Raw genomic sequence first — 22,049 nt, 5'->3', positions numbered from 1 at the left:
TGTTTATCTCACTATGATAGACCAAATTTGCAATTCATTAATCGTTTATAGCAAATATTACAAGAAAACAAGCAATTGGTAGGTTTTTTTGGTCAAGTTCAACCATGAAAATTCCAGATCTGGAGTTTTCGTGGTTAAATTTGACCATATAAACCCATTTTTCTTGAAATTATGAAGGTTTGTTTTTTAATCTATCCTTTTTTTTCATTTTCTTGCGTTTATGTTGGGGATTTTTGTTTTCTTCGCGTGTTTTTGGTTGTAGCGACGGTTGGACGGAGCCCTTGGTGTTGGTAGCGGTGGGTACTAGTGGTGGTGGTTAGGGGTTTTTTGGTGTACATGTGTGTAAAATTTCTGTGGTTGCAAAGGAGGTTTGGGGAGGGGCAGTGTGGGTCTGGTTGCGTGGGTGTGGGTACGTAGTGGGTTTAAGTGATTTAGGGTGGTTTGGTGTGGGTTTTGGTGGTTTAGGCTGGGTGGGTAGTCATAGTGGTTTGGGTGGGTAATTTGGTCGTCTGGGTCATGGAAGTGGTGGTTTAGGGATATGGTGTCCCGGTGGGTGGTGGAGGAGGCGGTGTTTTTTTTTTTTTTTTTTTTTTTTTATTTTATCTACAGAAATTTCTGATGGCTTAGCCATTGGAAATCTCCGATGGTTTATGCCATCGGTTTTTTCCGATGGCCTTTAAAAGCCATCGGAAAAGTGATTTCCGATGGTATTTCCGTCGGAAAAGTGCAGATTTACAGAACAGAGTTGGACTGAACTGAATTGATTGGAGCTGAACTGAACTGAACTAAACTAAATTGAACTGATTGGAGCTGAACTGAACTAAACTAAGGGCTTGTTTACATTTACTGAACTTAGCTGAATTGAACTGAACTGATTGGAGCTGAACAGAAATAAACTGAATATTTAAATGTTATTACAATAAAATTAGCTTAATTAGGTAGTCTCAATTTAGTATAATAGAATCCCAATAAATAATATTTGAAAGTTATTACAGTCAAATTAGGCAATTTCAATTAAGGAATTAACCAATTTAATGTTGGTCCGTGATTAGGACTACACTTGGTAAGGAAGACCGTGTATTTGACCCCTTGCATTAACAACTGGGAAGGAAATGGAATCTATCCACCCATAATTGATGCTCAAATAATCTAGATTAGCTAAACAGTCAACCGGGTGGACAAATAAAACATAAATAGATTAATCATCCCAACTAATTATTACACATTTTTAAATGGACATAAATATGTAAATCAACACTTGATATTTCACGTTTACTATTTTTTTTTGAGATTATTATTTAACATGCTCAAATAAAGTTTAGGTTTGCCTTGTTCTCTTCTTATATTTATATTGAAATTTAATTATTTATATTAAAATGAAATTATTTTTACTGAACTGAAATTAATTATACTGATTCTCTATTTTATTTCAAATAACTCCCAACACATGTAATTAGGTCTGGTTCACTTTACCTTAAAAAATAAAATTTAGTAAATTTTTTTTATTTTTTTATTTTTTTCTTTTTCTGGCCAATAATAAAGCGACACATGGTTTGTGAGCCCACTAAACAGATTCCTAAACGGAATCAGTTAAGTGGTGGTAATACCCATTTCTTAAATTCGTCTGGTGTTAAAAAAAATTTTTTGTGGGGGTGTTAAAAATCACTTTCGGGTTTTTGTGAGGTGTTAATTAAAATCTAAATTTTGCTAAAATTAATTTATGTTCTCAGTAAAAATCAGTAACTTTAAAGAAAAAATATAATAGAGAGTTAGTTCTAATATTTTAAGTTCAACAAAAATAATTTCAGTTTAGTAAAATAAATTTCAGTTAAGTAAAACTCATTTAAGATAAGCAAAAATAGTTTCAGTTGAGTAAAAATAATTCCAGTTCAACAAATATAAGGTGCAATGAACGAGGGTCTTATAGATATTTGAATATGTGAAAAAATAGTAATTAAAAAAGTATTTGTAATATATGTATAATTACATATTTTTATTATTTTTGGTGCGAAAAAAAAAGTTATGATGGAAATCAACTTTGTGAGTATTTCATTCCAATTTCCTAGACAAGGAAATATCTACAAAGTTACAACCATAAAGTTAAGAAAAGATATATACAAATAATTATAGATTATAGCTAGAATATATTCTAGCAATTTAAAATGTTAAATTGTGAGTAATATTTTAACAAATAATTTTTGGTAAAGATAATTAAAGATTAAATAAGTTTTAAAAATATATGATATTAATGAAATAACTTTGTTTTTTCTTTTGGCAAGTTTTAATTATTATTATTTTTATTTATTTATTTTATTTAAAATAACCGTATTTTGGTTTTGGTTTTTTTTTTTGGCAAATTGATTTTTTCTTATTTGAGATGATTTTTTTTTTTTACATCAACTTAAGATAGTTAAGGATAGATATTGTTACGTCAAATTTCATTGATTTTTCCATTTATGTTTTTTTCTTTTTTTTTTATATGAATATTTTTTTCAAAAAAAAAAAAAAAAATCATATGTTTCAATGAAATTTATATCTTTTCTAAAAACTGCAATTAGTAATCTCTTAAAATCTTAAATGTATCTAGAAAAAATAATAACAAAACGTATATAGAATTCCAAATTAATTATAAAATCATTACTTTTATATGTTTGTAAAAACTGAGGGATCGATGTAAGTTCATGATGATTTCAAGTTAAGTTAATCAAATAAAGATTAAGTTTATGGTGATTTAAAGAACCACATCGTTAATAAAAGTTGAGTTTTAGTTATTGATTTTTGTCTTGTTTCATTTTTTATTTATACAATATCATTTACTACCTCCAGTCCACATTTGTTGCAACTTTTGCCATTTTGGGCTGGTATAAATTAGCTGTAACTTTCCTATTTATTTCCTTTTGTAGTAAATTTTTTTGGGTAAAATTACATATATACCCTTACTTTTTTTTAACCTACCTTATTATACTACAAACATAATTTAACTACACTACTTAACTGATTAATTAGGTTAATCATTCCCACCAAAAAAAAACCCAACTCTTGAAATTCATCATCATCCCAACTCAATTGAATGCTCCTACATTCAATTCATCTGATGAACATGGATGAGTGCATTTATTCTGGAGAATTCTCCAGAATATATCCCCCCCCCCAAAACCCTAGTTCATCTTTTTGTCACTCCTTACTCTTCACCGATTTGCATCCTCTCTCTCTCTCTCTCTCTCTCTCTCTCTCTATCTGATTCTCCCTCTTTTTCATCTGGATCTCTGTTTTCTCCTTCAATTCTTCTTGAAATCTTCTCGACTTCTTCTTGAGTCCCAAAATGTCGAATTTATAGGATAAAGATCTTGATTTGTTTTGCCATGAATCCCTAGAACCCTCTAGATCTAAGCGGCGATCTGACCGTGTCACTTACAAGCCACAACGGGGAACGGGTAACATGAGACCCATTCGTCGTGCCTCAATTATTGCGAGGAGGAGGATTCGCGGTGCAAAATTGGTGGAGTATGTGAGCGACAAGGAGGAGAAACCTGCTGAGGTGGTACCCTGACGCTCTGCCAGTAAAGGAACCACCACTTGAGGTGGTTCCTATTGCTATGGTGGACCCTGAGCCAAAAGCTGAAGTCGTGGAGGCGGAGGTCTCCGCTGCTGGATCTGTTACTGGGGAGTCAAACCCAGTGGAGGTTGCTTGATAAGTTTGAAATATCTTGTTATTGGTGATTTGTGCACTGAATGTTTTCTAGCCAAACTGGTTAAGAACCCTCTTGGCCGTGAGTCCCCCTCCATGTGCACCATAATCTTATCAACAAGATTTCTATTCTGTTCCACAGTAAGTTCTTTGTTTGGTCTGCCTTGCTGTTGTGCTTCATTCATGTATGCATCATCATTTGCATCATGCCCATCAGCATTGCCTTGCTCTTCTTGGTTCTCTTCTGCCTCTGAATCGTACCTCCATAGATAATCTTCAAGGATGAATTCTACTTCTATGAATTCATCATCCAATGCATGTTTAGATTGAATGTACTCATCCATAAGTTCATCTATGAGCTCTGCCATGAGTCCCTTTATTTTTTTATTTTTAGGGTGGTTTTTTGGTGATGAAGTGGTGGCAGGTTTTTTTTTTTGGACGGTCTTCAGCGAAGCCTATTCCTGCAATTATACAAGCTGCATCTACTAACAACAGCCGTAGGAATTAGGATAATGCTAATCTTGGTTTAGATGATTGTAATTTGATAGGCTTGCCTGTTATTTTATTGATTAAACTAAATTTCTGGTGATGTAATCTGACTAAACTATCCTACCCCCCAATTCCTCCCCAATTCCCCTAAAATAGTTCTCTTGAAACGAGGTTTTGGTAAGGATGCCCTCCTTTTATTTGGGGCATTTTGTTTGAAAGTGAATGACAAATTTTAATTTTGGGGGCTAATGAAATTTTTTTGAATTTTGGTAAAAAATTGGGAGGGAACTAAAGTGGGGGAAAAAATTTCCCACCTTGTCGTTTGCTGCCAGAAAATTTAGGTGGGAAATCCCACTAAAAAGCAAAAAGTACAACTCCTCTAAAAAAGTCAAAAAATGGGACCACATGTATTCCCTCCATATTATTGCCCTAATTACTTACCCTTACTTTTTCTAAATACCTCATTAAAAATTTTGTCTCGGCCTCCGCAACTACCCCCAAAGTTGCAACAGATGTGGACCGGAGGTAGTATTTGAATTTTTTTTTACATACTTAAATTAGATTTTATCATTATTTTTGAACGTAATTGAAACAATAAAATATAGGAAAATATTTTGTCATATATTCCCTCCCAAAGTAATGCCCTCTTTATCAAACAAAAAGGCAAAATCGATATATATACTAAAGTAATCACCAGGATTAATCTAAAAGTGCATGTGTCGCGTCCACATTAAAAAATTTCCCGCCCAAAACTTTTTTTTTAATTTTACTTTTTTTCCTAACAAAATAATAAGATAGTTGATAAAAAAAAATGAAAAAAAGATTATATAGCCTAAATAATAGAAAAATTACAACTTGTAATGAATAAAATATTACATGTATACAAAATCCATAAATAAATACATAATTATAATAATATACAAATATAACTTTTTTCCTGTAAATATTCAAGCATTCTCGTTCACAGAACTAGTTACATAATAAAAGATGAGGGAATATTTTCCTTGAATATTGGAGTAACAAACACCAATTCAGTGGAAATTGATTTTGGCACACCCCTATGTGAGAGCACAGTTTTCTATGCTCTTCTCACATAGGGGTGTGCCAAAATCAATTTAGGGTGTGCCAAAATCATTTCCCTAATTCAGCCTATAAACAAGCTAAGTTCATAACATGTAACACGTAACAGTAGGCATATTATAAGGAAACTAATTATTTTTTTTTCCCGAATGGAAACTAATTGTTATTTTTTGACTACAAGGCGTACACAATAAAATCTATACTCCATATTTAACACGTACGTCTTTAAGGGTTTATTATTATTATTATTACTAGATGTAAGCCCGTACGATGCACGGTTTTTAAATATTTCATTTTTGTTTTGTTCTTTTTTTTTTTTTTTTTTAATTTCTTAAATTTTTTGTTTTTTTATTTTCTATTCTATTATTTTAACATTAATTTAAGATAAAATATTTTGTTAAGTTTTAAATTATTTTTATTCAAATTTTACGTATATAGAACTTGAATTTATAAATTGAAATAAATATTATCTCATTCATTGGATAGTTAGATAAAATCATTAAATCAAAATATATTTTTTGATTTCTAATTATTTGTTAAAATAATATAAATATTAATGTAAAAGATAATATAATAGATAATTTTTGTTTTTTTTCATTATTTAAATCTTAAATTACTATTTTTTGTTTTCAATTCTCAAATTTTATTTGTTAATTTTTTCTTAAATGGCGACTGAAAATTTAAATTCTAAATTAATGTATAAATCTAATTTTTCATTGGTCAAAATATTACTTTTGCTTATGTGGCGTGCGATGCACAAATTTTTATATACATTTTGTATTAAAATTTTTTTTGGTGATATTTTAATCGTTTTCTTGCATTATAAGTTTTTAAAAATTTTGTATGAAAATATCATATCATCAGATATTTACATAAAACCATTAACATCAAATGATAATTTATACTTTTTAAATATCAAAATATTATTTTTAGTTTTTTAAATAATATAAATCCTAATATCTAAAGATAATTTTTAGTATATGAAAATATAATTTTTAGTTTTTTAAATAATATAAATCCTAATATCTAAAGATAATTTTTAGTTTTGTAACAAATATAAATGATAAAATTTAGTGTTCTTAAATAATTAAAATCCTAATAAATTACTATTCGTCATTTTTACCTATGTGGCAAAAATTTAAAATTTCATTCGTCACTTTTGTTTAGGTAGCGAGTGATTTTTTTAATTCTAAAATAAAATAGAAATCTAATTTTTAATTGGTCGAAAATATACCTTTTCTTATGTGGCGCGTCATATGCTCTTCAAAATTGCCTACTTTATTTATATATATTAGATTATTATTATTATTATTATTACTATTAATTCATCATAACTAACTCCCAAGTTCATCAATAGTATTGTAGCTTCAACATTCAAGGATGGCGTATTACTCAAAAACTATATGAATAATAAAAATAAACACGAAATCATAAGATAATACATGATTTTCTTAACCAAATTATGTATACATATAATTAAATTGATTTTAATCTCATTAGTTAATTTAATTTGATTCATAAATATGACTATACATTAATAATATTGATCTCATATATACTTCATTGGGTAATTAAGGATGAGATTTGGACAAAAAAAATAAAGGTTGAAGGTTATTGTGCCGATTTAATTGCACGTACTGTTATGAATCATGTAAGAAGAAGAGTTCTTGAAGAACTTATGTACGACGCATGTTATATATCCATCCCCACAAAATTTATATTTTGAATATTGTAATAATTATTAAGCTTTTAGTCTATGTTATTAAATCATTGACATCTCAACCTGAAGTTTGAGCATATAAGTGTTAGTAATGAGAATTACTATTTGTATATAAAAGAGAACTATCGTGCCAATCACAAATATTCTAAAGAATCAACAAATACTTATGCGTGAGACTGTTTTATCATGGTCTAGAAGAATCATGATCAATGTATATAATTACATGTGTTATATTATTATTTCATACAGGATTGAAAATCAACATTAATAATATCGTATGTTTCCATATTATTATTAGGGAATATTTAATCAAATTATAATGATCATCAATTTCGAGTATTTTACGGACTCCTGAATAATGCATAAGTATAATAGTTAAGACAACTTTGAACAGAGATTTGGAATGAAATGTGGACAAACACATGTATTATTGTTATAGGTTTGGTGATATGAAAACTCACTTGTTTGAGTAAAGATTTGAAGATTTAGAAGAATCGAAAATCAAGGAATGATACTATTCAGCGTCATGTGAGAAGACTTTCGATCAACTGTATTGGATTCATTGCATTAAAGACCTCAAGTTGTGTATTCATCAGGGGAAGAAATTACGCGCTGCACTCTTTTTCCCTTAACCATGCTTTTTGTCCCACATTGGGTTTTTAATAAGGCAGCATTTCTAGCATATTACGAATAATGTTGTACTTTTCCTTCATTAGGTTTTTTATCCCATAGGGTTTTACCTAATAAGGTTTTAATGAGGCACAGTCTTCGATAATGGACATTAAAGGGGGAGCGTTATAAAATATTTGTGATTTAGTGTTCCTATATATATCCGATTCTCTAGAATACATATAAAATATTCCTATATTCTTTAGAATATTCTAAATCTAGGGTTTAGTGTTCTCTAAGAAAACCCTAACTATTGTACATTTATATATATCCGATTCCTCACTCAATGAAATGATTGATTGATCGATTCTCTCCTCAATTTCTCTCTCATTCTCTATATTTCACAACAGAAAGGTTTTTGTTCCAAAAAATAAATAAATAAATAAAATAAAATAAAAATAAAATGAAAGGTTTACTTACTTACCTTAAAATGCTGACTTAAAGGAATATCTTCTTGGGTTGGTCCCTTGGAAACCGAATCCCATATCTTGCAAAATTTTAAAAAAATTATAAAACAATATATAAATAAATAATGTAAAATATAATGTCATACATTAGTAAAATTTATTTTTATCACATTACCTTTTGAATATTTTTTTCAATATCCGGTTTAATTATTTCAAAAGGTGTCATCTGATATGAAAAGCCAAAAAAAAAAAGAAGTTGCTCAAAATTGCAAAGTTGTCAATAATACCTCAGCTCATAAATATAATTAAATACACACTTGCGTTATATGTAAAAAGACAAACTCACCGTTGTCATATCACGAATTACAAAAATTAGAGTGATCCTACGAGCCTTGAACAATCGCGTCATGACCTTAACACCATCAAACGACAAACGTAATGATTTTATCAAGTTTAGAACCTTGAAAAACTTTACTTAAGGAATACTCTATACTAATTAAAGAACTACATACATAATTATTGAAAATTTTGACAATTACTATCTTCTATTATGTTCATTTTAGCAATTACTACCTTGTATTTTTTTTTAAAAAAAAAAAATTACCACCTTCTATTTTCAAAAAATCAAAAGTTAGCACCTTCTCCACCACATGGCGTCATGTGGGCCCCACCCTTTACCTTTCCCTCCTATTTCCCCTTCCTCACTTCGATTCTCATCAAGCTAGGATATCTCAATTAGTTCACCAACAATTAAAAAGTGAAAGGAGAGATGAGAATCGAAGAAATGGGAGGAAAAGGTAAAGGGTGGGGCCCACATGACGTCATGTGGTGGAGAAGGGGTAACTTTTGGTGTTTTTGAAAATAGAAGATGATTATTTTTTAAAAAAAAATACAAGATGGTAATTGCTAAAATGGACATAATAGAAGGTGGTAAATTGGTAATTGTCAAATTTTCCAAAATTAATTTAGCAGTTTGGTATGCCATTTCAAACAAATTAAGAGAATATTTTTTTTTTAAAAAAAAGGGAAATTCTCAATGGTAGCCTCTACTTTTGCTAATTTTCAATGGTGACCAACTTTTTTTTCAATTATCTTTGGTAGCCATATACTTTTAAATTTTCTCAACCGTAACCTTAATAATGTTTTTCCGTAAAAATTCTGTTAAAACTAACTATATTGTAAACCAAGGTTAACTTTTAAAAAAAAAAAAAATAACACACTTCACCGGCCATCCTCTCCCCCTTCCCTCCCAATCCTCCATTGTTGGTCTTCTTCATTGTCGCAACTGGGATCGCAAGCTAGCCGGAACTGATAGGAGCACCTAGTCTGCCTTCCCCGCCATCGCAAAGGCTTCCCCCACCGAAAATACCCCAAAAACCTCCCCTTCCTCACTACGAGCTGCCCCCACAACCCTAATTCCCCACCTGAAACCAGCACATACTCGCGTTTTAGGGTTAAGGGTGGTTTAAAGGTAGGGATTAATTAGGATTGGGGGCATGCGACTCGTGGTGGGTGGAAGGGGTCGTTTTGCGGTGGTGGGAAAGGGGAGGGATGAGTTCAAGGGCAAGGGGAAATCGAAGGGGATGGGGGCGGAAAAGGGGATGAGTGGGGGTTGGGCCGCTTGGGTGACAAGGTAGATGAGTAAATCGACGGATAGGGAAGGCCTGAGTGTCGGCCAGAAAGGCTTGGCTAAGCGCCGGCCGTCGGCAGTGGAAGGGGAGGGGAAGATGGCGGTTGGGCTGGTGTTAGAAGGGGTGGTTTTGTTTTTGTATTTTTAATTTTATAAAAACTAACCATGATTAAGTATTTTTTATTTTTTTATTTGAAATACTTAACTCTAGTTGAGTAATAAGTTAGATTTAACGGAAAAAACATTAGTAAGGTTACGGTTGAGAATTTTTAAAAGTATATGGCTACCAAAGATAATCGAAAAAAAAGTTGGTTTCCATTGGAAATAAGCAAAAGTAGAGTGCTACCATTGAGAATTTCCCAAAAAAAAAAATTAATTATAAGTTGATTCAAATAATTGCAGCAGATCGAGCCTTAAGAGGCAGAGAAAGAACCTGAAACACAGTCTCTAGTAAAGGATTACATGCTGCATTTCTACGTCCAATGTCATTGTACCACCTACATTTAAAGATTTAGATCAGTGGAAATAATCATGTATGTAATTAAGGAAATACAATAATAATAATAAAAGTAAGTATTTCACAAACTTACATGTTTATAATCACTATATCGGAAACTGCAAGAGCAAAGAGAGCACTTTGTTTCTCAAAAGCAGTATCATCCTATTAAATGCAAGAGTTTGAGCATACTTGAGGAAAATAGGTTGTTACATGAATTTATGCCAAGAGCATCAAAGTGATTCAAAATCGATGAATGATACAACGGTGACGGCGATCCGGTTACCTCTCTTTCTTGACTGTCGGCACCCTCCACATCCATTGCTATAGTTAAGGGCTGCTCCATGCCATCACATGATCTTGCTAGCCAAATACCTTTGGTGGTCGCAGATCTGACAAGAAGAACAAACTTATATATTTTACTTTTTCGCTGTATATATAGGTACTTCACTATTATTGCTTATATGGGCATGAATCGCATCATATTACTAGTCAACAAACTCAGCTTATACATGTACTCTCTCTGTCCCTTATTCACATGGGAAAAAAGTGAAAGGGGGATGAGAATCGAGTTAGGAATGAGAAATGTGAGAGAAATAGGGAGAAAAGGGAAAGAATGAGCCCAAAATGACGTCACGTGGTAATTTGGGGGCAAGAAGGTGGTAACTTTTGATGTTTTTAAAAATAGAAGGTGGTAATTTTCCAAAAAAAAAGTAGAAGGTGGTAATTGCTAAAATGGACATAACAGAAAGTGATAATTGTCAAAATTTTCTTTTATATATATATATATATATATATATATATATATATATATATATATATATATATATATATATATATATATATATATATATATATATATATATATATATATATATATATATATATATATATATATTTGGAAGTTGCAACATTTTGATTTTAAATTATTTAGATGCTTCCCTTTGACTAGTTTGATGATTTATAGCTAAGTTAACATATAGATAGTTATAATGTGGGATCTTGTTAGATTTGTCTCTATTTTAGTATCAAATGCTTATGATTTATAAGTATTGGTAATTAAATAAATATAGGGAAATTCTCAATGATAGCCCCGTACTATTGCTTATTTCCAATGGTAGCCAAATTTTTATTTCGATTCTCAAAGGTAGCCTTAAACTTTTTAAAAGTTTCAACTGTAACCTTATTTATGGTTTTCCGTTAAACATCTGTTAAATCTAACCTTATTTCAAACCAAATTTAACTAATTTAAAAATATAAATAAATAAAAGAAAACTAAAATTTTTATAAAAATTAAAATAAATAAAACAACCCTTCACATCAGCCACCAACCACTTCCCCCACCTCCTCCACCATCGGCGCCCGGCTAACCTCCACTGGCACCTCTACCCCATCCCCTACCCGAGAGAACGAGACTCCAATCATCCTCTTCCCTCATCTGAGTACCCACCCTTTCCCTACCCCCTCTAATTTGCAAGCTCGAGCTAAGGCAACAATGGTGATATTCATGACTGAATTCACCGCCAAAATTGTCTTACACTTACCCAATAAATCACTTTTGCTCTTCCAATGCGGTTGCAAATTGTAGAATTCCTCAATCAATTCCCCCAAATTCATCAAACTTCAACTCAATCTAGCCCTAATTTCCAACTCCAAATCGATCGCTAAAGATGAAGACGACCTTATTTGGGTTGCTATCCCAGTGATATACTTCTTTTAGACGATCAACTTTTGCAGATTATTCGCGAGATGATGACTGTGGTGGCGTGCGAGTTTCTGCCATTAATGTCACCAAGGTTTGAACGGAATCATCGCAAGTGCATTTTGGGATGTGGGTAAAGGGGGATGGGTTTGAAAGGAGGACGGGGCTAGATGGCAGATTGAAAGCCATGAAGGAAAGAATTAGGGATGGCAGCCATGAAGGGAGGAAGAAGATGAAGAAGAATGGGGATGGGTAGCAGGCTATCAGCTATGAAGATGAAGGGAAGGAATGAGAAAATGTTTAATTGTAGTTAAATTTAACAATTATGTTGCTAAACTCTAGTTAACTTAACATTTACTTAACATTATTTAGTAAATGAGGTTACGGTTGAAACTTTTAAAAAGTTGAAGACTACCATTGAGAATCGAAAAAAAATTGGCTACCATTGGAAATAAGCAATAGTACATGGCTACCAATGAGAATTTCCCTTAAATATATTAACAATTGAAATAATGTATTGACAAGTATGAAAAAGAAAAGTGTTGCAAGTATTATAAAATCGAGGAAATATATATTAGTATATCAATTGTATAGAGATGAATTGAAAAAAACTTGGAAAATTTGCAAATTGCAGCCATTTAAAGTTTGTATTTTGCAAATTGCAGCCATTTAAAAAAAAATTGCAAATTGCAGCCCAAAAGTTCGTGTAAATTGTAAATTGCAGCTTAATTCAATTTTTTCATCGGTTTACATGTCAAAAAATCTTCGATTAAGGTTTTAGGGGTTATTTTATCCCTTAGGGATTGAACTCGTAATTAGAAAAAAAATTACGTAAGTGTCTCATTTTTAAAGTTTACCACAAATCAATACACTTTTTGTTACGCAAAGTGAGGCACTTAATTATGTTATTTTTTTGCTAATTCTGAGCTCAATTCGGGCCCCAATGGGCTAAAATGCACCCTAAAACCTTAACTTAAGATTTTTTTGACATGTAAACCGAAGAACAAGTTGAATCGGGCTGCAATTTACAATTTATACAAACTTTTGGGCTGCATTTTGCAATTTTGTTTTTAAATGGCTGCAATTTGCAAAATACGAACTTTTAATGGATGCAATTTACAAATTTTCCAAAAAACCTCAACAATTATGTTCCATCTTGTTGAAGCTTAAAGGTTTTGATGATGATGAATATAAATTATCAAATTTCAACTAATGAGAGTTCTCTAAGTGTTGTGATTAGAACAGGTGAAACCTAAATTAAGAAGACATGAAGAGATTCCAAGGAAAGGTTAAAGAAGATAGAAGAAGAGTTTCCTAACAAGAACTAATTATTGAGTTCCCTAACAGGAACTTGAAGATAGCAAGTTGAGAACTTCAATTTGATATGCGTTAAAGGCAACAAGTTTCACAAGAACTTGGCCTATGAAGTTCTAGTCGAGAACTGGAAGTAAAGTGACAGCAGGAGCTTAGTCATGGACTGCGTGAAGCCCAAGTATGCTGGCTTACAAGATATTGGCGAAGCAAATTTGTTTTTCTAAGTTTTTATCTCTTAGATTTGCTGTAAATATGATTGTTAAGTTTACGTGTGAAGATCTATTAGAAACGTAACAAAAAGGCTTGGCAAGCTTAAAATAGGAAAAGTTAAAAAGATAAGTTTTTAAGAAAATTAAAGGTTTTCTAAAATGATTTATTTCTTAAAAACTGATTATAAAAAGATATTATCCTTTTGATGATTTATCTTTGATAAGTTTAATTTTTCTGAAAAAGATTTTCTTTGAAATAGATTTACTTAAAGTGTTTTGTGATTTTGGAAAAATAACATAATTATCTTTTGAAAACCCTACTTTCTATATGTGCTAGTCTTATATAAATTGTAGTAATCACATTTTATATTTTTCTGTGAGTTTTTGCGTGAAGGAATCGTAGTGTGCCTATTTATGTAAGTTTGCCTAGTCTATAACTTTCTCATATTTGTTTCAGGTTTCATGTGTAGCTTACCTTTCGTATATTGTATTGGTTGGAATATTGGGTATGTGTGAAGGAGTTATGTCTTTGATAAGTGCAATTACTAGATATATCAAGGATCACTATTATAGAAATAATAAGTTCGTTCTTTTGGGGCGTCATCATCTGTTGCTAGACTATGAGAGATGATCTTTGGACTAGTCAAATAGTCCAAAGCCCTCTAGAATAGATCCTATGGGTCACACACAAGGGTATTGGGTTAAGCAAGTAAGAGGCTCATTAATGGGTCTCATGAGCAATTAACTAATCATGAAATGGATTGGACTACCATAGTTAGATTGGAATTAGGTTTTGGGCTTTTGACATGGGCTCTTATTTAGAGATGAAATCGATCTATAAATAAGATCCATGCCTAGGGTTGGATGTAAGCAGTCATAATCAACTTACAGTAGATTTTGACATCAAGGCAACCAATCCCAAAACCCTAATCCTCTCTCAAACTCACGGCTCTCACTCCTCCCCCCTTTGGACTCACGGCCGGCCACCCCTTGCTGGCTCGTGTGGTGGTTCGTGGTGGTTCTTGGTTGGTATGTCGCTCTTCTCCGTAGAAGCTCAATTGAAGGGTTCAATTGCAACTAACTAGCATTAGTGGAGGTTTAACTTGTGCCCGTGGACCAAGTAGAGAAATCACTCTTGGGGTGCTTTATCTCCCATTGTTCTTGCTCGATCGCACGTGGAATCAAGCTTCAAAGGTACAATTATTTGTTTTTTATGTGTTATGCAAAGATCCTTGGATTAGGTACTGTATGAATTTGATTCATGTTTATTTCCGCTGCGTAGTACCTATAAACCACTACAGTGTGTGTGTGAAATTTACTTCTTTGCATACTGAGTCGTAGGCTTTTAGGTTAAAAGTTGAGAGTTAGAATGCTCAAGGAGTTTGAGTGAATCTAACTCAAGGACTTAGGTTGGGTATATAGGATCCTACTGTGTAGCAACTTCAGTCTGAAACTTGTGGGTAAAGGTTTGAGTATAATAATATAGGTTGTAACTTGTGTGTTTACCCTATTATAGTGGATTGATTTGGTTCTGGAAATCCGTAAGAGAGTCGAGGTTTTACTTCTAGTTGGACCTTGGAAAGTTTTCTCGTAAAACTTTGTGTGCATTGCAAGTTCCTTTACCTTCTGTTTTACATTCCGCAAAATAAGTCATTAGGAACTCACATACAATTCGATCACCCGCTTCTTGTAGTGTTCATCTCAACTAATAATTGGTATCTTGTTCGTCTTAACTAAGCTAACATATAGATAGTTATAATGTGCGATCTTGTTAGATTTGTCTCTATTTTAGTATCAAATGATTATGATTTATAAGTATTGGTAACTAAATATATTAACAATTGAAATAATGCATTGACAAGTATGAAAAAGAAAAGTGTTGCAAGTACTATAAAATGTAGGAAGTATATATTAGTATATAGATTGTGTCGAGATGAATTGAACAAGGCTTCAACAATTATGTTCCATCTAATTTAATTTTTATTCACAAAAACCAATTAAAAGCAAGTATTGTTTGTAAAAAGTGAAAACCATCAAACGTAAGCTAAGGAATGTACTTTGTATTCTCATCTTGCTAGTACTTGCAGTAAGGGACTGTTCTGATTGACTGAAGTGAGGTAAATTGAACTGAAATTATTAAAGCTGAACTGAATTGAACTGAACTTAATATTTTATGAAAGAAGAAAATTAATATAAGAACTGAACTAAACTGAATTGAATTGATTGGAGCTAAACTGAATTGAATTGAAAATAAGCTGAAGAGAACAGACCCTAAGTTAAGACACATTAAAGTATTTTCTAAGCTTTATACGAAGTATTTAGCTTTCAATTTACGGACTTTTTTTCACTTTGTTACCCGAAAACAGCATGAGCTTTTAATAGCTAACCTTCCTTTACGCGCATCCATCTCCTTGAAGTTGGTTCCAAATAAATGGTTCAATAGTGTACTTTTCCCTACAATACCAAGGAAATTTTATCAATAACTACCAATTAAAGCACGTGTTTTGAAAACAACTACCTATTAAATTTTTTTTAAAAGAACTACTACAAAGATGTAAAAAGTTTAACCAGCACTACCACTTTAACAATTTTGGCTAAAATATCCGGTATTTGGGTCTCACTTTTTATCACTTTTCACCTTTACGAAGGGTAACTTAGTCAATTTAGATGATGATTTTATGATATAAAGGTAAAAAGTAGAACCTACATGCCGAATATTCTAGTTGGAATTATTAAAGTGGTAGTGCTACTTAAACTTTTTACAACTTTGTGGTAGTTCTTTTTTAAATTTTTTTTAATAGGTAGTTGTTTTCAAAACGTGCACTTTAATTGGTAGTTTTTGACAAAATTTCCCAATACCAAATACAAGTTACAGTTAGCAAGGTACTTGTGATCGAGGAAGTCCTAGTTTATCACTTAAATAAACATATTTTGTTTGTCAAATGCCAAAATTGTAAATAAATCAACAACTTTGGCCCTGTTTGATTCACCTTAATTTGTCTGAACTGAACTTAATTTTACTGAAACTGATATTATTTTTACTAATATTAAATTATTTTTACTTAACTGAAATTATTTTTACTGATTTTCTATTATAATCTTCTTTAAGAAAAATGAATTTTTTTACTGAACTGAACTTATTTTTACTGTACTTAAATTATTTTTACTGAACTAAACTTATTTTTACTGAACTGAAATTATTTTTACTTAATATTATTTTTTTAAGGTGAAAAGAACAGGGCCTTTGTCCACTCAACATGATATAGCTGTAAATAAATCAACAATTGTAGGTCTCATATTTGATAAAAAGTTGTTAATTTATTTACATTTTAACCATTTGATAAACATATTTTGTTGATCAAGAAGATAAATTTGTATTTTCTCCTAAATATCCAATAAAAAAGAGACAGACAATGGACAAAATTTATTGAATTTTGTAAAAATTTTGTATTCAAAATGGTCGTTATAATAAGCACAAAAAATGCTTCATAAAAAATACTCCGTAAATGCAAATATATAAGCTAGTACAGTAATAAAAACAAAAAACGTACCACTGTTTTGTGGGCCGAAAATGGAGACTATTACATATGACCGCCCGCATGTTGCCCAGTTCACTTCTTTTCCAAAACTTTCGATTCCATTCACATTGAATGTACCATCTCCACCGATTAGCTCTATTATAATTTCAACAATTATACCAAATTGTGTTTCACTATCTTTAATTAACGTCTAACATAGAATGTCTTATATCTAGTAGTAGTATGAAATTTTTTATACGAAGTAGCATATTGAGGCGGGCAAATATTAAGCATTAACAAAATTGATATTGGAGTAACAAATAAAAATCTCAATTTTAACCTTTGTCTTTTTAATACTCCCAACTATGTGGTGGTGCATTTCTAAAAACAGACTACTTTAACACGTGTTGATCTGTAACTGGTCCAAAATAAACAAAAAATTAAACTAAATTAAAACTAATCTATACCCTCCTATCCAGCCCCAAGCCCCCAACACCATTCCTCCACCATGTTACCCCAAAAATCCAACCCTCCACCATGAAAACTCCCCGATCGCCCTAAATCCCCCAACTCAAAACTACCCTAACAAACCACCATCTTGAAACCAACCCAAGCCCCCTACACCATCAAAACCAGCGGGTGCTTGGTTTAGGAAAGAGAGAGAGATAGAAATTCCTACTACAAATAAGGGGAGGGTGATTTTCGAGGTGGGGAAAGTGAAGGGGTGATTTTATGTGGGGCTGGGATGGAGGGATTGAGTATTGGAAATAGGGAGGGATCTATTTTAATTTTTTGGACCAATAAATGTACAACACATGATATTTACAAATTAACATTCTTATGTAGTAATTGCAGTTCATCTAGGTTTATAGAAAGAAAACGCATCCCTAAAATTGTAATTATAGCAAAAAAAAAAAAAAAAAAAAAAAAAAGAGTCAAACAACCTGATCACGTACGATCCCATCTAAATATAATCCAATTGGGAGTCTAATTAATCAGATAGTTAAGCATGCAAGAAAACAAGTACTTATGAGAATATATTACAAGAAAACAGTAAAGATAAGAGTAAAGATCAACATACGACAAGTGGCTGTAGTTGAGTTGTTCATGGCTTCCTCCTTAAACAATTCAGAAAAACTCTAAGAATGAAGAGAGAGATAAATACAATGCTCTCTATAAACTTGATCAAAGAGAGTGGATAATGGAGGGTTGGAGGAGATCGACTCCTCACTATAATTGACCAAGTCAATGATGATGCAGTCGTCGCAAACTCGCAAGTCTTTTACTACTTATGTCGACTAGTATCACCATACTACAAAATTATGCGTCTTCTTATGTGCGTATCATCCATGTCGTTTGCACCAAGGGGCCTTGCTTTGACGTTGTATCATGGTATCCATTAATTCTAATCTAGTAGGGCCGTCGTATCCCTTTTTTTTTTTTTTTTTTTCCGTATGCTTAACAATAATAATGGTAATAATAATCTAGTAGGGCCGTCATATCCCTTAGTTTATTGACTGTTCAATAGTGAATATTGAATAAATGAATAGTAAGAGAGATTTGTTATGAAACATCTAGATATGGATGACTATTATCTCATGTATCATCAGGAATATTCTAGAATTTGAACTTATTCAATGATGGAACCCTAGATAAAATACATGTATATATATCCCGTACTATATGGAATAATATACAGAGCGTAACAAATTTCTCCCATGTCTCTATATTTTCTCTTCCATATTTAGCACGTTATCAGCACCAGCTCTAGCTAAAAATCAAGACCAAGGTTTAACCTTAGACAACGATCATTTGTTAAAGACCTTGAAAGGTACGCCTACAATGTTATCCATCATATTATTGTAGATAAATAAATTAACTTATTTCTGGTATTCCATCAAATTATTGTAGGTAAATAAGTTTGCATATAAGAATTTCTTTCAAAAAAAAAAAAAAAGTTTACATATAGGAATAAGAATACATACCTGTTATGCTAAAATTTTCACCTGTAAATTCATATGTTCTACAGGTAATCAGGTTGCAGGTTACAGGTACGGCGAAGCACAGGTCCTCTGTAGCTACGAAGCTGACGCCTAGTAGCTAGATAAATTAGAAGCAGCCTTGAAGAATATTCCCCAGAATCTTTGGACTAAGTCTCTGCCCGGATAAGTAGGAGCCACATTCTACAAGCTAGCCGTTGGAGAAGACCAGTTCAAATTGAAGAAGCCTTTGACCAGGGAAGACGGAGAAAAAGGAGGAACTACTCCAACCCTCAACCCCGTGATTCCAGGAACAATCTATGGAGGTCGTTGAAGGGAAATGAAGAGGCAGAAACGGCATATAAGAAACAGGGGACTATGAATAAAAGGCAGAACATTCAAGAGAGTAGAACCAACTAAGCATTGTACGCAATTTATTATCTACACAATTAAATCTTTATCACAATTGTAACCTGTAAACCCTGAACATCTAGTGGATTGGTGGACTCATAGCCACCCGCAGTTTTTACCCTTGTTCTTGGGGTTTTCTGCGTCATCATTTCGTGTGTCTTCTCCCCCTTTATCCCCTTTTTGCTTTCTTTTAATCATCTCTTAGCCAATCTCGTCTTTGCAATCTAGCTGTAAGTATCGCAACTCAGGTCGAACCTGAAGATCAGTTTTTTGACCAAAACAGTTTGGCGCCGTCTGTGGGGATACAGTTAGATAAATTGGCCCATCCTTCGTCATGGGAGAAGATCCAGATCCAAATGCAAACGCGCTGATTGAGCAGTTGCGTGAAGAGCTGAAAGCCTCCATTGAGCGGAGCCGGAAGCTAGAAGAAGAATCTCAAGCCACCTTGGCAAGGCTTAAAGCTGAATCTGAAGCCTCCTTAGAGAAGCTGTCCAAGGAGCTCGAATCTGTCAGGAGCAATAAAAAGAAAAGGGTAATGGTCGATGATATACCCCAATTTACCCTGGTATCCTCTGATGAATCTGAAGAGGAAGACGAGAGAAGAGTGTCTCGTAACAATGAAGAGTTATGTAATGAAGATCCTAACCCTATGGCAAGGGAAGTTGCTGTTATCAAGGCTCAAAATCGAAAGATGATGAAGCTCCTGACCCGGCTACCAGGTGCTCCCAAGCCCGTAGCCTATGAATCTCGCGACGGATTCGCTGAATCCCCCTTTGTGGAGGAGATAGCAAAAGTGCGCATCCCCGCAAAATTAAGCATCCCTTCTTTTTCAAAGATGTATGATGGGTTCACTGACCCTCAAGATCATGTGGCTCAATATAAGCAGAAAATGTGGCAACTGTCCATACCATGGGAATTAATTGAACCTACCATGTGCAAATCCTTTGGCGCTACCCTATCAGGACCTGCGCTCCAGTGGCTCATTAACCTGAAGCCAGGTTCCATCGCCAGCTTCTCCAGTTTGGTTAACAAATTCTATCAACAATTCGCCACCAGCCGGGAGCTAGATAAGCAGAGCAGTGACCTGTATCGGATTGTTCAAAAGCAGAACGAGACGACCCGGCAGTATTGGGACAGATTCAATCGGGAAATGGTCAGTATCAAAAATTGTGACCACTCAACCGCCATCGAAGCTTTTCGAAAGGGTCTCAATTACAGATCCAGGTTGTATTATGAGCTGACGAGGTACCCGTGTTCTTCCTTCGAAGAGGTCAGAACCAGGGCAATGGCTGAAGTCCGGGTGGAAGAGGATGAGCACGCTCGAAACTGGGTCGAGAGAAGACCATCAGGGTATTCGGGGAACCAGTCTTTCAATAATCAGAACCCCGGAACCCGGCAAAGTAGCTGGCAGCCAAGACGCAGCAACGTCAATCATATATCCGAACCTGGAGCAGGAGAAGGTTCCAGCAAGCCAGCACTAGAGTATCACCCAGATATCGGCTCGTACGGTTTCAACACCGATGTGGTAGGGATAGTAAACGCCCTCAAGGATATCGGGCCACCTGTTAGATGGCCTAGAAAGAGCGACAAGCCTGAGCATCAGAAAGACAAATCAAAGTGGTGTGAATACCACGGAGACCATGGGCATAGGACTGACGAATGTAACAGCCTCAAAAGGGAGGTAGCCTGGCTACTAAAAAAAGGATACCTAAAGGATCTTCTTGGGAAAAAAGGTAAGGGACCTGAAATCAAGCGTGAAACCCAGTCAGGACCTCCAGCTTCGCCAACACCAGGTGTCGTGATTCAAGAAATATCAGGAGGATCTAGCATCAGCAGTCTGACTTATTCTAGCGCAAAGCGCGTCTCCAGAGTTGGCACCTCAGCATCCAGCATTCCCCAAACTTATCCAACCAGCGCAGAAAAGAAGCTAGACGAGATGGCAGTCGTTTTCGATGAAAGCAGGTTCAACGAGCCCGAGCACCACGACTACCTGGTGATTTCCCTCCATGTGGGTCATTGCAAGATGAAGAGAGTACTGGTTGATAACGGAAGCTCGGCTAATATAATTTTCAAGGATGCCTTAAATCAAGCTGGTTTCAAAGAGTCAGATATAATCAAGAGGTCTACGGTCTTAGTTGGGTTCAATGGTGAACCTATGAATTCCTTGGGAGAAATCCAGCATCCGACGTTGCTTAAAGGGGTCAATGTGATGCACAAATTCTACGTGATAGACTGCAAAACCGCTTACAACGTTATAGTGGGGACCCCGTGGATCCATAAAATGAAAGCTATCCCATCGACCTATCACCAGCTGCTCAAATTCCCAAGCCCATGGGGGGTAGCAGTAGTCGAAGGAGATAGGAGACAAGCGCGAGAATGCTACCAGCTCGCCCTGAAACCCCATGGCCCCGCCATCTAGCAATTACAGAAGAGTCCAGCACGCAAGCGTCCTGATGAGTTACAATTAGATGAAGTCGTGCTGGATGAATCAAAGCCAGGGCAGGTAGTCAAGATTGGCGCAGCATTGGCAGCAAAACAGAGAGACACTATCATCAATTGCCTCAAAAAGAACTCAGATTGCTTCGCGTGGTCACATCAAGATATGAAAGGAATCAAACCTGAGGTAATCGCGCACAGGTTAAATGTGGATCCCAGTGTGAGACCAGTAAAGCAGAAGAGGAGAAAATTTGCCCCGGAGCGTAACCAAATCATTAATGAAGAAGTCCAGAAGCTGCTA

General features: G+C 33.8%; 2 protein-coding genes across 2 annotated transcripts in view; one reads left to right on the top strand and one right to left on the bottom strand.

Annotated features, from left to right (window-relative positions):
- LOC145606756 (protein ROOT HAIR DEFECTIVE 3-like) overlaps positions 1–18,065 on the bottom strand; it is a 50,052-nt gene extending 31,987 nt beyond the window's left edge. Inside the window, exons 1-9 of the mRNA XM_081662580.1 lie at positions 18,004–18,065; positions 16,956–17,078; positions 15,792–15,858; positions 10,466–10,571; positions 10,274–10,344; positions 10,117–10,180; positions 8,400–8,465; positions 8,229–8,279; positions 8,071–8,133 (exon numbers count right to left, since the gene is read on the bottom strand). Coding sequence (XP_081518706.1) covers positions 8,071–8,133; positions 8,229–8,279; positions 8,400–8,465; positions 10,117–10,180; positions 10,274–10,344; positions 10,466–10,571; positions 15,792–15,858; positions 16,956–17,078; positions 18,004–18,031 — 639 coding nt within the window. The 5' untranslated portion in view covers positions 18,032–18,065. The remainder of the gene's footprint in view (positions 1–8,070; positions 8,134–8,228; positions 8,280–8,399; positions 8,466–10,116; positions 10,181–10,273; positions 10,345–10,465; positions 10,572–15,791; positions 15,859–16,955; positions 17,079–18,003) is intronic.
- Positions 18,066–19,646: 1,581 nt separating this feature from the next.
- Positions 19,647–21,731, top strand: LOC145606952 (uncharacterized). The gene has a single exon (XM_081662765.1). It carries the CDS (start codon positions 19,647–19,649, stop codon positions 21,729–21,731), a length of 2,085 nt encoding a protein of 694 aa, XP_081518891.1.
- Positions 21,732–22,049: the final 318 nt, after the last annotated feature.

Source organism: Chenopodium album, chromosome 23, assembly GCF_948465745.1.
Source record: "Chenopodium album chromosome 23, dcCheAlbu1.1, whole genome shotgun sequence".
NCBI lineage: Eukaryota > Viridiplantae > Streptophyta > Magnoliopsida > Caryophyllales > Amaranthaceae > Chenopodium > Chenopodium album.
This window is presented reverse-complemented; position numbering and strand designations above follow the sequence as displayed.

Excerpts from the sequence above, each read along its gene's own strand:
- LOC145606952 (XM_081662765.1), top strand. The coding sequence starts at position 19,647 with ATGGGAGAAGATCCAGATCCAAATGCAAACGCGCTGATTGAGCAGTTG.